At 44.6% G+C, this 14,928-nt stretch overlaps 1 protein-coding gene and 1 non-coding gene across 3 annotated transcripts in view; one reads left to right on the forward strand and one right to left on the reverse strand.

Annotated features, from left to right (window-relative positions):
- Positions 1-1,397, reverse strand: part of Smchd1 (structural maintenance of chromosomes flexible hinge domain containing 1) — a 135,988-nt gene extending 134,591 nt beyond the window's left edge. For both annotated transcript variants that reach the window (XM_042675370.1, XM_042675371.1), the window contains exon 1: positions 837-1,397. In XM_042675370.1, the coding sequence (XP_042531304.1) occupies positions 837-1,013 (177 nt within the window). In that variant the 5' untranslated portion in view covers positions 1,014-1,397. The remainder of the gene's footprint in view (positions 1-836) is intronic.
- A 10,050-nt stretch (positions 1,398-11,447) lies between these two features.
- Positions 11,448-11,554, forward strand: LOC122104445. The gene has a single exon (XR_006146918.1). It is a non-coding gene; the product is annotated as a U6 spliceosomal RNA (small nuclear RNA).
- The last annotated feature ends 3,374 nt before the right edge of the window (positions 11,555-14,928 follow it).

The raw sequence follows: 14,928 nt of genomic DNA on the forward strand, positions 1-14,928 counted from the left end.
ACATAAGCAAAAAGAAAAAAGCCGGAAGTGGCGCTGTGGCTCAAGTGGTAGAGCGCTAGCCTTGAGCTGAAGAGCTGAGAGACAGCGCCCAGGGCCAGAGTTCAGGCCCCACGACCGGACCCAAAAAAAGAAAAAGAATTCCCAAGTGCTACGGGTTCAGAAAACCAGAAGAGCTCCACCTGCGAATCTAACATGAAAAAGTTGGTTTGGGAGTGGCAAAGCACTTTGCCTAAGTGAAACGTCCTAGAAATGAAAAGAGAAAAAGATCCACTCTAACCGGAACAAATGATTGATTGGGAGCATTAAGTACCTTGCCTGGGTACTCCCCCAACTCTTCTTGACAGACAACCCGGGAAAAGGACTCAACATCTACTCAAGGTGCCTAGGGTGAAAATTACTGGGTATTTCACTTCGGACCCGACACCACAGGGCCATCCAGTATAAACTCTCCCCCACCCACCCACCCGCCCCCACTTTAAGCACAATTGCTTTTACCTACAGGAACACGGAATGCTCGGCAGCGATCAGGACGTGCCAGACCTCGACTTCCAAACTCCGAGGTCTTCAACGCCCCCGCCCCCACGGCCCCCGGCAGCCAGACAGCCCGCGGCCCAGGGAGGGGCGGGGCTCTGCCCTCCGGGCTCCGGCCTGGCCGGCCCCGCGGCCTCCTCCTGCCACCGGCTCCCAGGCCTGGCGGGCGGCGCGGGGAGCGTTCAAGGCCGCAAGTCCCAGTCCGGTTGACAGGTTTATGGCTTCGGTGACCCGCAGGAGTTTCTCGTCACACACACACACACACACCCCCAACCCGCGCATCCCGCCCTCACCCCGGCGCGTACCTGACACACTGAGGCTCGGAAGCCCGCGAAGTCCGCGCGCTCCTCGACCTGCAGCTCGCGGTCCCCGAGCTCCGACTTCTTCTCCCGCCGGTCAAACAAATACACGGTTCTGCAGCCGTCTCCGCCGCGGTCCTCCCCAGCCTCCACCGAAGGCCCGTTGGCGCCCTCCGCTGCCATATTGGGGAAAAGGAAAAAAAGACTGCGAAGCCGACGACGCCCGCCGCCGACCCCGCCGCGCTGAGGGCCGACGCGTGGACTCGGCGCGAGGCCTTCAGCCTTAGGCCTCGGGGCGGCTCGAGGCCTAGGCCTGAGGCGCTGCCGCTCCTCCTCGGCGACGGCGGTTGTAGCCGCGCAGCCGTGAGGCGCGAGGATCACCCGGGAACCGATTCAAACGCGCTACAGGCAGAGCAACACGTCACTTCCGCGGGCCGCTGGTTCCCGCGAGCCGCGGTTCCCCGCGAGCCGCTGTTTCCGTGGAGAGAAAGGGGGGCGCGGCGCTTGGCGCGCTGCTCACTCGGCCGCAGCGTGAGTCGCCACCCACGCGAGCCTCTCAACGAGACTCCGGAACCGAGCCGCTGCCGCTGCCGCCGCCGTCGCCGCCGCCGCCGCTCACACCGCGGCGCAGGAAGAAGAGGGGCCGTGGGAGGGGGCGGGGCGCGGGAAGGGGCGGGACGCGGGAAGGGGCTTCTGGTCTGGGACGTCACGCACACACCCGGGTCAGAAGCCCCGCCCACTCCGTTCTGCTCCTGGATAGGGCGCCTTGGGGGAGGGGGGGAGGGTCATCCTCTGAACCCGAAGCGAGATGGCCGGTTCCAGCAACCTCTATCCGTCCCAGAATGGCCCTGGTGCACCCTGGCCTCATCGTGACCCATCGGGTCTCGAGCTTGGCCGCGCCGGCTCCTCGCCACTGCGTCCTCGCGGCCGGGTAGCGTGGACGCAGAGGAGGGAAGCGTCAAACCTTCACGCCCCACGGGGTGACCCATCCTCCCCACAGAAGTGGGGGCAGCTGGTGTCAAGGCACCGGCCTCCGCTCTTTCCGCCACGTTTCGAATGGATCTGTAGGGGGGCTCTAGGGCCGGGAGACAAAGCGGGTCCGGGAAGAAGAGCTGACGTCACCGCGGCGTGGTCGCGCCCCCCTCCGCGGTCCCCTCCGCGGTCCTGGGGTGTCTCCGGCGTCCCAACCTGTCCACAACTCGCGTCGGTCCACCACAGTGACGGTGTTGTAAACTGTGAACCGAGTAACCCCTACGCCGGAGTTAAGACGGCTAAAGCCGTGGCACACTTTGAGTAAATTCCTTTGTTGTCCCTGTGGAGGAATGCATCTCTTCATGCCGATGCCAAGCCCCTGGTGCTGCATTTACTCTCCAATTCTTAAAAATAGTAAATATTTTATATTTGAGAGTGACCTGTTTATTCAGGAAGCCTAAAATCGTGGAATGGAGGCGGGTTGTTTTGATCAGATTTGCCAAAAACTTTCATCATTATTGTGGGGATAGACTCATAAAATCAGATGATGTTAGAAACAGGTTTGATTATTACCACCATTCGTCAAGGTGAAAGCGGGATAATTGACTCGGTATCATTTGCGGGTAGAACAAGCAAAGGAATAAAAGCATGAAGACATGTTGGGGAGCAGGAATAGCATACCTGGGAAATAGGGATAATGCAACAGTAAGGTGGAGGAAGTGTGGAGTTAAGAGCACATGCTTACTTGAAACATTGAGTTTGGTCCTCATTATACACACATATTCCATTTGCAAAATATAAGCCCTAAATTTGTGTGAAATTGATTTACCCCCCCCCCCCATTCAGTGCCAGGGATTAGACTCAGGGCCTCAAACATATTAATCACTATATCACTGAGTCACACCCCCAACCTGTGAAATCAATTTATTTCATGTTTGAAATAAATGTATTTCATGTCTGAATAAATATTTCATATTTATTTTGCTGGTACTGGGGCTAGAAGTCAAAAGCTTTGAGCTCTTCCTGGGCTTTTTCTGCTCTTGACTTGTGCTTTACCACTTGAACCATGCCTCTAGTTCTGTCTTTTTACTGGTTAATTAGAGATTAGTTTCTTAAATTTGTCTGCCAGGGCTGCACTATCCTTAGTAATCAGTCTCCTGAGTAGCTAGGTTTATAGGTGTGAGCTACCAGCTCTACTGTGTGTGATTTTTTTATGTGTGATACTAAAAAGGGGTCCTACTTTTTTAATGAATAATTGTCTGGGCTTCATTTGATTAGTAAAAACACCTTTTCTCTAAAAGATGGATTGCAGAGACTTAGTTGTGGTTGGAAAGCTACTGTTTGCTTCTATATTAATCTCATATCAGATCCTACAACCTCTGATATTTTTTCATAGTGTTCCAAATTACCCTGTGCATTCTCATTCAACAACTACATTGAGACCAGCTCAAAAGGACTAAGTTTTTAAGTCCTTCACTACTTTACAAAAATTTCCCCCTTGGCTGTTCATGGGGCATCACACTGAATCATAACACTCAGAGAGTTGAGGCAGAAGATAGTAAGTTTGAGGCCAGTCTGGGTTACATAGCGAGACCACGTTTCAAAAACAAAAGGGAGAAAACTTCTTCCTTTGTTTTTATCTGTTTAGGTTAAATGGGAAAACAATTCTGTCATATACATGTTTGACAAAACACAAAGAGAAACAAAATTGGTTTGTTTGTCAGTGGTGAGGCTTGAGCTCACCTCAAGTCGAGGACCGCTTGAGCCACAGTGCCACCTCCAGTTTTTCTAGTGGTTTATTGGAGATAAGAGTCTCATGGACTTTCCTGCCTGGGCTGGCTTTGAACTGAGATTCTCAGATCTCAGCCTCCTGAGTAGCTAGGATTACAGGCATGAGCCACCAGCACTTGGCAAGAAGCAAAATTGGAAACAAAATTGAAATAGAATTTATACCAAGTCATGAAAGAAAAATGAACTGTCTTCATTAAAATGATTAACTCTTTTATCCTGTAACTTTCTCACTCCCCATACCACAAGTTGAGAAGCCTGGTTATCAGGAATCAGAAGCATTTAGAAAACTGTGTACACGTAAGTAGTATAAATGAGATAAAAACAAAACTCTAGTAATGGTATAAATAAACTGTACATATGTTTATTTAAATGATAAGATGACAGTTACTGAAAATCTACTGTCATTCATTCAGCAAATACCACATAGTAATTGAAGATACAAATCAAAATCCCTGTCTTCCTGGTGCTCCCATCTTTTAGGGAAAAACAGAAAGATTGTAACAATTGACACAGTATTAGATAGTGATTACTATATTGCAGGGAACATAGAGAATGGAGAATGCTGGCATCTGAAGGACACATTATTATGTAGGGTCAGAAAAGATCACTGATATGGCAATATTTAAACCAAAGGAAGTAAAGAGCAAGTCATATAATACTTTAAGATTCCTGGCAAAGAGCTGGGAAGGTGGCTCAGTGGTAGAGCGCTTGCCTTGCATGCCTGAGGTCCTGGGTTCGATTCCTCAGCACCACATAAGCAAAAAGAAAAAAAGCCGGAAGTAGCGCTGTGGCTCAGGTGGTAGAACGCTAGCCTTGAGCTGAAGAGCTGAGGGCTAGTGCCCAGGCCCAGAGTTCAGGCCCCATGACCCGACCCAAAACAAACAAACAAAAAAAAAGATTCCTGGCAAAGAAAGTACCATGTGCTGGGTGCCAGTGGCTCAAGCCTATAATCCTAACTACTCAGGAGGCTGAGAGCTGAGGATTGCGATTCAAAGCCAGCCCAGGCAGAAAAGTCCCTGTGAGACTCATCTCCAATTAACTACTCAAAAAAAACAAAACAAAAAAAAAAAAAACCTGGAACTGGGTCTATGGCTCAAAATGATAGAGCTAGTGGTAAGTACTAGCTTTGAGCAAAAGAGCTCAGGAACAATGCCCAGGCCCTTAATTCAAGCCCCACAACTGAAAAAAAAATACCATGTGATATCCTGAGTTGATAATTCTGTGGCTTGAACTCAGAGCCTCCTAATCCTGCTCTGTTTATGGCTAACATTCTACACTTGGGCTATACTTTTAACCCAGCCTTTTTCTGGTTAGAAATGGAGTCTCTCAGACCTTTCTGCCAAGGCTGGCTTTGAACCTCAACCTTCTATGTTAAGCCTAGGATTACAAGTGACCAGCTGGTGCACAGCCAATATATAAAATTCTGGGCATATTCAACAGCATAACAGACAATAGAAGATACTGAAATCAGAAATCAGAGGAAGAATGGAAATAGAAGGTCATACAGGGCCTCCTAGGTCATTGTGATCACTTAGGCATTCTCCCTGAATGAAATAGGAAGGACTGGAGGACTTGGAGTACAGGTATGAGACATTCTGATGTGTTTTTAAACAACTCTGATTGCTATGTTGAAGGTAGTATGGGGCCAAATGTGAAACCCGAAGACTAATCAGGAGGCAGATTCAATAACTCTATCAAGAGGTAAGGAGTACTTGATCTACCCTGGTGGTGGTAGACCTGAGGGGAAATGGTCATGATCTTGATATATTTTTAAGATGAAACTGACAGGTGTGTTAATGGATAGGGTGTGGGGTATGAGGGAAAGATAGTTAAATTAAGCCAATCTGCAAAATTTGTGCCTCATGAGGAAGGGTTGTACATACTTGAATATTTTTAGTTACCCAGCAACTAAATCACTTCCTCTATTTGGGGAGAGCTCTCCACCATATAAATATATACCTTCTGCTGACAGTGTAACTGAAAACGAGAGGCATTTCTCTTGGTGATCTGCTGTGTAGCTTTGAAATAAGTGCATTGTTGCACTCCGCAAATTAGAAGTTAATAAGTGAGGGTTGGGGCTGGGAAGGTAGGTCAGCAGTAGCATGCTTGCCTCGCATGCATGAGGCCCTGAGTTCAATTCCTCAGCACCACATAAACAGAAAAGGCCAGAAGTGGTACTGTGGCTCAAATTGGGGAACACTAGCCTTGAGCTGAAGAGCTCAGGGACAGCGCCTAGGCCTAGAGTTCAAGCCCCATGATCAACAAAAACAAAAAAACAAAAACAAAAACAAAAGTTAATGAGGGTAATAGAGCTAGCCTGTAGTTTGCAGAAGTAACAAAACTATTCTTTTTCCTGGTAAAATGGCAATGAAATCCTCATTTCAGCTATGCAGGTGATTTTATGTTGGTTGGTTGGTTGGTTGAATGGTTGGTGGTACTGGGGATTTGATTTTTACTTTTGCTAGACACTTGCTCTTTTACCACCTAAGATACACACACACACACACACACACACACACACACACACATCCTTTTTTTCCTTAAGTGTCTGTGCCAATAATGAGGTTTGAACTTAGAGCCTGTGCGCCAGTTAGCTTTTATGCTCATAGGTGGCACTCTACCACTCTACTGCTTCAGGGGTTTGCTAGAGATAAGAGTCTCAGATTTGTAAGTCAAGACTGGGCTTTGAACCTCAGTCTTTACATCTCAGCCTTTTAACTAGGTTTTTTTTTTTTTAAGTTTATCTTTCACTATAGGTTCTCAAGTTTTTTCAGGGCCTACTTTAGACCAAGGACCTCATTTCTCCATGTCCTCAGTAGCTGGGATTATACTTGTGTATTATCACACCTGGCTAGTTTATGTAAATTCTAAATTAGTCTTGCCAGTCTTTTAGCAAATCCACAGGCTGCCCAGTCAAAAATCTAGTCCCTGCATTTATTTTTATTAATCCATTCATGTATTGGCCTGTTTTTGTTTTTGATTTTCAAGACAGAATTTTGCTGGACATGAAATTGTGATCTTCTTGCTTTTGCCTCTGAAGTGCTGGGTTTACACTTGGGGAAACAAGGTTTACCTATGGTTGGGTTTACAGACCTGCATGTTTGTACATTTAAAAGAGGTAGAGATGATTTGTCAGTTTGGTCTTTATGATGGATCTGTAATGAAATAAAGCAGGTATAGGAATGGTAAGGAAATAGGGAAAGATGGATTGCAGCATAAGGAGGTGCAGCTGGGAGAGTGTAGTATGCACAGGAGGGGAGCAGCAAGTACAGACTGTGACAGAGAGTCTGTTTGCTCAAGTATGCCATCAGTCTCATGAGACCAGCCAGCAGTGAGGTTTGTTATTTCTAACCTTTGATATGTGCTCCAAATAAAACATTGGTTAAAAAAAACAAACATGTGGGCTGGGAAGGTGGCTTGGTGGTAGAGTGCTGGCCTTGCATGCATGAGGCCCTGGTTCCATTCCTCAGCACCACAGAAGCATAAAAAACTGGAAGTGGTGCTATGGCTCAAGTTGCAGAGCACTCGCCTTGAGCTGAAGAGCTGAGGGACAGCCCAGGCCCAGAGTTCAGGCCCCACAACTGGCAAAAACAAAACAAAACAAAAACAAACAAACATGTGCCTGGCACTGGTGTTTCCTGCCTGTAATCCTAGTTACTCAAGAGGCCGAGAGGATCCTGCTTCAAAGCCAGCCCAGGCAGGAAACTCCGTAAGACTCTTATCTCCAGTTAATGACCAGAAAACTGGAAGTGGTACTGTGGCTCAAGTGATAGAGCACTAGCCTTGAGCTGAAGACCTCACCCAGGGACCACACCCAGGCCCAGAGTTCAAGCCCCATGACTGACTCACACACACACACACTCACACACACACACACACACACACACACCACAAAACTATGTAAAATGGATTCTCTCTCTTTTTTTGTTGTTGTTCATGGGCCTTGAACTCTCAGCTTGGTCGCTGTCCTTGGGCTCTTCAGCTCAAGGCCAGTGCTCCACCACTTGAGCCACAGCGCCACTTCCAGTTTTCTAGTGGTTTATTGGAGATAAGAGTCTCACAGACTTTCTTGTCCAGGCTGGCTTTGAACCGAGATCCTCAGATCTCAGCTTCCTGAGTAGCTAGGATTACAGGTGTGAGCCACTGGTGCTCAGCATGGATTCTCTTTTTCTTATGTTATGGCTACATCAAAAAAAAAATTCCTTGAGGGCTGGGAAGGTGGCTTAATGGTAGGGTGCTTGTCTTGCATGCATGAAGCCCTGAGCTCAATTCCTCGGTACCATATACACAGAAAAAGCAGATGTAGCACTGTGGCTCAAGTAGTGGAGTGCTAACCTTGAGCAAAAGAAGCTCAGGGACAATGCCCAGACCCTGAATTCAAGCCCAAAGACTGGCAATAATAAAAATTTTAAAAATGCCTTGAATGGCCAGGCACCAATGGTTCTCACTGGTAATAGTAGCTATCCAGGAAGCTTGAGGACAGAGGTGTGAAGCCAGCCTAGGCAGACTCTTTTCTCCAATTAACCACCAAAAAGCCAGAAGTGAAGCTGTAGCTCAAGCGATGGAGTACAATCAATGAGCAAAAAAAGCCAAGCAAGAGCAAGAGGCTCTGGTCTTACTCAAGCTGTGCACACGCGTGTGCGTGCGTGTGTGCACACACATACACACAGCCTTGATGTCACTAAAATAGGAAATAAGATCGCTGAGCAGCAGCACATGGAAACCTCAGTGTTTCCCATTATGATTAAGGGGCATACTGAGAACTTTGGCTTGCTGTATCTGCTCATCCCTGCAAGAGTATGGTACAGCATATTACAAACCCAGGAAAAGAACCACATTCATAGTGTAAACTGTCATTTTCTTGGATTGTGTATTGCTTTCACAACATCAGAAAGTTAAAAAAAAATATAAGTCAACCACTCTGGAAAGCAGTATGGAGTTTCCTGAAAAGACTCCACATAGAGCTCCCCTATAACCCAGCAATCCCACTTTTGGGCATTTACCCCAATGATCACAAATAAGGCCATACTAAAGCTACCAGCACAACTATGTTTATCACAGTATTGTTTACCATAGCTAAGATATGGAACCAATTCAGAGGTCCCTCAGTAGATGAATGGATCAAGAAAATGTGGTACACACACACACATACACAATAGAGTTCTATGCCTCATCAGAAAGAATGACACTGCTCCATTTGTTAGGAAGTGGACTTGGAAAAATTATATTAAGTGAAGTAAGCCAGACCCCCCCAAAATAGGATCCATGGTTTCCCTTATTTGCAATAACTAGTATATGACAAGGATAATCTTACCAGACAAGCAGAAAAGGTCAAAAGCTATGTACATATGACCATATAAGGTAATGTTTTTTTTTTTTTTGGTCGGTTGTGGGGCTTGAACTCTGGGCCTGGGTGCTGTCCCTCAGCTCTTCAGCTCAAGGCGAGCGCTCTACCACTTGAGCTACAGCGCTACTTCCGGTTTTCTAGTGGTTTATTGGAGATAGGAGTCTCACGGTCTCTCCTGCCCGGGCTGGCTTTGAACCTCGATCCTCAGATTTCAGCTTCCTGAGTAGCTAGGATTACAGGCATGAGCCACCAGCGCCCGGCCATATAAGGTAATGTTAAGTGAAATGAACCCCAAGATAGGGACACAAGAGGTTTTATTTCTTTGTTGCTGTTGTTGTTAATGTACTATGTGATTTTTTTTGTTTCTTTTGTATGTTCTCCCCCCTATGGTATAACCCTTGTTGTCACTGTATTTGATTCTGGTGCCCTGAATCTTGTATATACATTTTTCTAATTTGGGGAGGGGAAGGCAAATAACAAAATGCTGAAACAAGGATACAGATTGCCTGGTAACAATGAGATGTACAAGACACTGGGTTGAAAATGAACTTTACAACTTGGGGGAGGGGAGGGAGGAGGTGGGGAGGTAGGGAAGGAAGGGTGAGTAGGGAAAAAACAAAGGTGGGGGTAACAATGCTCTATAGGAAATGTACTCATTACTCATGTAACTTTAATGCCTCTGTACAGTATTTTTACAATAAAAATATAAAAAATTTGTAAGTTAAATTATCCCAAATTGTAAGTCATCCATGCTGAGAGAAGATAGAACTGAAAACTTAAGGGAGCTCCTCTGAAATTGTTGTAGAAAGTATTGTCTAGTTCAATAGCTTTAAAGATCGCACAGCAAGTTAGATGCTAGTAATCCTAGCTCAAGCCTATAATCCTAGCTACTCAGGAGGCTGAGATATGAAGATTGTAGTTAAAAGCCAGCTCAGGCAGAAAAGTTTGCAAGACCTTATCTCCCAAACTACTGACAAAAAGCTGGGATGGAGGCATGGCTGAAGTGGTAGAGCACCAGCCAGCAAGCAAGCCAAGTTCACACAAGGCCCTAATTCAAGTTCCAATACTAAACAAAAAAAAAAAATTTTTATAGCAACTTTGAATTCTTTTTTTTTTTTGGGGGGGGGGGGTCCAGTCATGGGGCCTGAACTGTGGGCCTGGGCGCTGTCCCTCAGCTCTTCAGCTCAAGGCTAGTGCTCTAATTATAGTAACTTTGATAGCTCACATTTCAATCAACTCATGACAAATACTGGGAGGTGTAGAATCAAATTCTACAGGAAATTGCTAATTCCTATAAAACATTCATCAAACTCATAATACCACTGGTGTCAAAAAGTAAATTTAGGCATAAGCTCTAAGAACAATTAGAGTTTGAAACCCCAGTCTTCCACTTGGGGAGCTACATAGCAAGACCTTGTCTTGAACAACAATGAAGACTTAAAAAAATTAATACATGGGTATACTTAACTCATTTGTAGCTTATATTCCTTACCTTCAATTGGGCAAAAACCATCTTCCCTGTATTATCCCTAAATATGTCTATCTCATTTCAAATATAGTGCCATGGCACAGCCCAGAAAGAAGCAGATGTTCCTTCTTTTCTCTAAGTTTCAATTTCTTCTCTAGGTTTCTCTTTCCCTAAAGAGAAGAAACCTCTTCCTTGAACAGCTGCTAGCTACGTCTCATCTTCCTGCCACAGGGAAGCTGGCCTGTTTCAAGGCAGCACTAGGATGTCCTCATACAGCACAGAGGTCACTTAGCCACCCAGAGCCACATGAATTATGAAACAAAAACACGTACTGTTTTTCACATTCTTCAAAGTTTTAATGCCCCGAACAGTAATTAATTAAATTGGTCTTACTTAAGCCTAGACCAGTTACTTCACAGAGCCATCTAGCTTTTTATTTATTAATTTTTTTTTTTCTCAGTACTGGGGATTGGATTGAACCTAAGGTCTTGGTATAGGTGAAACAATCACTCTACCCACTCACACCCACATTCTGCTGAGTTTTGTCTCTATTTTTGAGATAAGATCTTGCTACCTTTGTTCAGGCTGGCTTTGAGCTTGTGACCTCCTGCCTTCACCTTCCAAGTAGCTGGAATTACTGGAGCATAACATCATGCTCAGCTACCTCTTCTGATTTGAAGTAACTATGATTATTCTAATTGCTGCTCTACTGCCTTCTGGGACTTAGCTCCTAGTATGTTTAAAGGGTGATCTCAATTAATAATACTTTCCCAAAGGAAATAAATCTGTAGAAATAGAACTGCCTAAGTCACTCTGGCTTTGCTGCACAGATATTGTTTTTTATGAACCATCTTTTTTTTGTCATTGCATTGATAAATTTATTTTGGAACCATATGAATTTACTACAGATTAAAAATAAATACTCAACAGTCTTCTGAACAGCTTGCATCACATTAGTAGACATTTGCCCACTTTTAACTATTTGCTAGGAACTTCATTTAATGCAGACAGCTGAAAAGCCTTAAAAAGAGTGAATCCAGTGTTCGCTTTAGCAGCACATATACTAAAATTGGAACAATACAGAGAAGATTAGCATGGCCCCTGTGCAAGGATGACATGCAAAGTTGTGATGCGTTCCATATTTTTTGGGTGCGTGGAAGAGTTTGTATCACTGTGGTGGGTGAGATTTATTTGTGGAATAAAAAGTGGCAGTTGGGGCTGGGGGAAAAAAACGAGTGAATCCAATCATTTGAAACCAAGTTTTAAAGTTACAGGTCTTTGCATTTCACTATAGCTTGGTGTAACCCATTGCATTATCAATTTCTCTCCACATTCTAAGAGATTAATCTAGATTGTTAACAGTCGGTCTTCAGTGGTTTTGTCACACTTTCTGAAATAAGTAGTTACCAGCCTCACTTAACAAAGCAGCCCAATGGGAACTAAAGTAACTTACCCAAGATAGCCTGGTTTTAAGGGTGTATGACTTTGACCATCACCTACTGTTTAGGAACTCATCTGTGTTGGAAGCCAAGACTGTATCAAACTTTAGACTTTGGTACTACAGATGAGGCCTGGTGGAAAGTTAAGATTTAAAAACAGAATCAACAGCGAATTCACCACAGCCTGTGCTAGGCAAAACTTCTTGCATGTTAGAGCTGCAGATTTGTCTGATTTTATAATGGGAAATATGGTAATCATGAAACCTTGGTGTATATTCCAAAGTTAAAGCCCACTTTTCTGGATTCAGGGAAACACTCCGGTCTAAAACTGAGTCTAGAGTTGAACCGAGTCTTCTGAGGTGTTTAGATGCTTTGGTTCCCTTCTACTGTCAAGTGGTTTTGACTAAATAAATCTGCTTTATTCCCCATCATAAAATGAAAAGTAGACTTCTCCAAGAAAATTAGTGGGACAAAATATATGCAAGAGTTTCAGTTTTGTTTTCTGCATCAGTTTTATAATAGAGATTTCCTGCTTCTACGGCTGTTGGGTGTGTCCCTCCTCCTTCCTATGATATGAACATTAAAAAAAAAGCTTCTCAAAAAAGAATGAAGAAGTTAAAGTGGGGTTACAAGTACACACACACACACACACACACACACACACACACACACACACACACACAGGCATGTACATATATACATATTGCAGGGTCCTACTAAATACTTCTTAGAGCCACAGGATCACAACACTTTGCGTTTTAGAGAATGTTATTGACTTAGACGGGCAGGACTAAATATATCAACCATTTTTCCCCCTGAACAAAAGTTTATACTAAATAGTATTTACAATTTAGAAAGTCTAAGAGAAAATATATTTCCAGTTCAAAACAGATTCTTCAGGGTGTTCTGACTTAAAGCCAACCACAAACAGAAGAGGAAGTACATGGTGTTAGTCAATTGTGTTGTTTTCTCCTTATGCTAGACTTGTCGTTGAATCTTCTCACAGGGGTGGAGAGGGTGGGGCTTCCACGAAAGTACTGAAACTGATGGGTATTTGAAGAAAGCTGGCCTCACCTGTTTACTCTGACTAGCCTCCTGTCACTACACAAGTCACAATTTCTTTTCCTCTTAGCTGAATTTCCCATAAAGTGGTTCTTTGGAGCTGAATTTCCCATGAAGTGGTTCTCTGGAGCACAGCTTCCCTTCCCTTTCCTTCCTTATTCTTCTTTCCCTTTTTTTCTCAGATGAAGACTGTCTTGCCCTAGAGCTTAGGCTAGCCTTGAATCTGTGATTTTCCAGCTTCAGCCTCCAGAATGTTAAAAATTATAGATAGGTATCACTGTGCTTGGCTCTGCTGTGGCTTTTTTATGATCATCTAGTCAACCAAATTGCTTTCCTTGACCTGCACCTTTAATCAGGGTTGAACCTCTGCTAACAGACTGTGAGAAATGTTATTTCCAGTAGCACATGGGAAAGACCAACAGAACAATGTTTCTAACTAAACATAATAAAGGCTTTACTGATGTTGCAAAACAAAATTAAAAAAATGACTAGCAGTCCATTTTTAGAACAACAAACATAAGTCCACACCCTGTAACAGGGCCCTGTCTTCTCCATCTTACTGAGTCACTCAGGATCTGTTCTTCTTCACTGCAGTATGGACAACAAGCCTAAGTTGCTTCTACAGGTATGGTGTGGTCAATGGTTTTTTATTGGTGACTAATTTTTTTTTTTTTTTGAGATATGGTCTCTGAATTGCTATTCTAGTCATTCTGTGTGTGTGTGTGTGTGTGTGTGTGTGTGTGTGTGTGTGTGTGTGTGTGTGTGTGTGTGTGTGTGTGTGTGTGTGTGTGTGTGCTGGTCTTGGGGCTTGAAATCAGGACCTGGGCACAGGTTTTTGCTTGAGGCTAGCACTCTACCACTTAAGCTGCAGCTCTTCTTTTGGCTTTTTTTTTGTGGGGTGTGTGTGTGTGTGTGTGTGTGTGAGAATAGGAGATAAGAGTCTAACAGACTTTCCTTCCTGGGCTGGCTTCAAACCGTGATCATCAGATCTCAGCCTCCTGAGAACACAGGGTTACAGATGTGAGCTACTGGCTCATTGCCAAACACTCTTTCTGCTCTTGAGGCTGAAGGATAGGATGATTTTCACCATCATTCCATTCTTCTGTCAGGACACTGACCTAGTTAGTTTCCTCTTTTAGACTGAGTACTCCCCAAGTTCCCCACAGGTGGCTCCTTTTTGCTAGGGAACACACTGGCCTGCTTAACAGGGACATTTTCCTCCTCTCAGGCTGAAATGGTCACCAGGAAGAGCTTTTATCATTTCCATCACCAAGGAACTGTCATCTCTTCTTCAAAGGCGTTTCTCATAAGGCTCTAACCCTGTTCGTGTCTGCTGGGTAGAATCTCCGGCTTTAGGGATGATATATTTCCACCCACTTAGAGGTTGGAAGGTCTGTAATGGATAAAGAATTCTGTTATTGGGCTGGGAAGGTGGCTCAGTGGTAGAGTGCTTGCCTTGCATGCATGAGGCCCTGGATTCGATTCCTCAGAACCACATAAGCATAAAAAACTGGAAGTGATGCTATGGCTCAAGTGGTAGAGCACTAGCTTTGAGCTAAAGTGCTGAGGGACAGCGCCCAGGCCCAGAGTTCAGGCCCCACAACTGACCAAAAAAATAACAAAAGGGAAAAAATTTCATTATTATCACCTTACACATCATTGGTGCAGCTTGCCCTCCATTCATCATCTGCCACCTTTATCATAGTACATTTAATCACAGACCCCTCTCACATCATACTTTTTCCCTCAAAGTAACATTTGAAAAATTGTCTTTCAGTAGTTGTACAAAGGAGTCTTTTGTTTTTGGTTGGTAGTGGGGCTTGAACTCAGGGCCTGGGCACTGTCCTTCAGCTCTACAGCTCAAGGCAAGATCTCTACCACTTAAGCTACAGCACCACTTCTGGTTTTCTGGTAATTTACTGGAGATAAGAGTCTCATGGAGTTTCCTTCCAGGGTTGGCTTTGAACCTTGATCCTTAGATCTCAGCCTCCGGAATAGCTAGGATTACAGGCGTGAGTC

Source organism: Dipodomys spectabilis, unplaced genomic scaffold (assembly GCF_019054845.1).
Source record: "Dipodomys spectabilis isolate Male_0828 unplaced genomic scaffold, ASM1905484v1 ptg000024l, whole genome shotgun sequence".
Lineage (NCBI taxonomy): Eukaryota > Metazoa > Chordata > Mammalia > Rodentia > Heteromyidae > Dipodomys > Dipodomys spectabilis.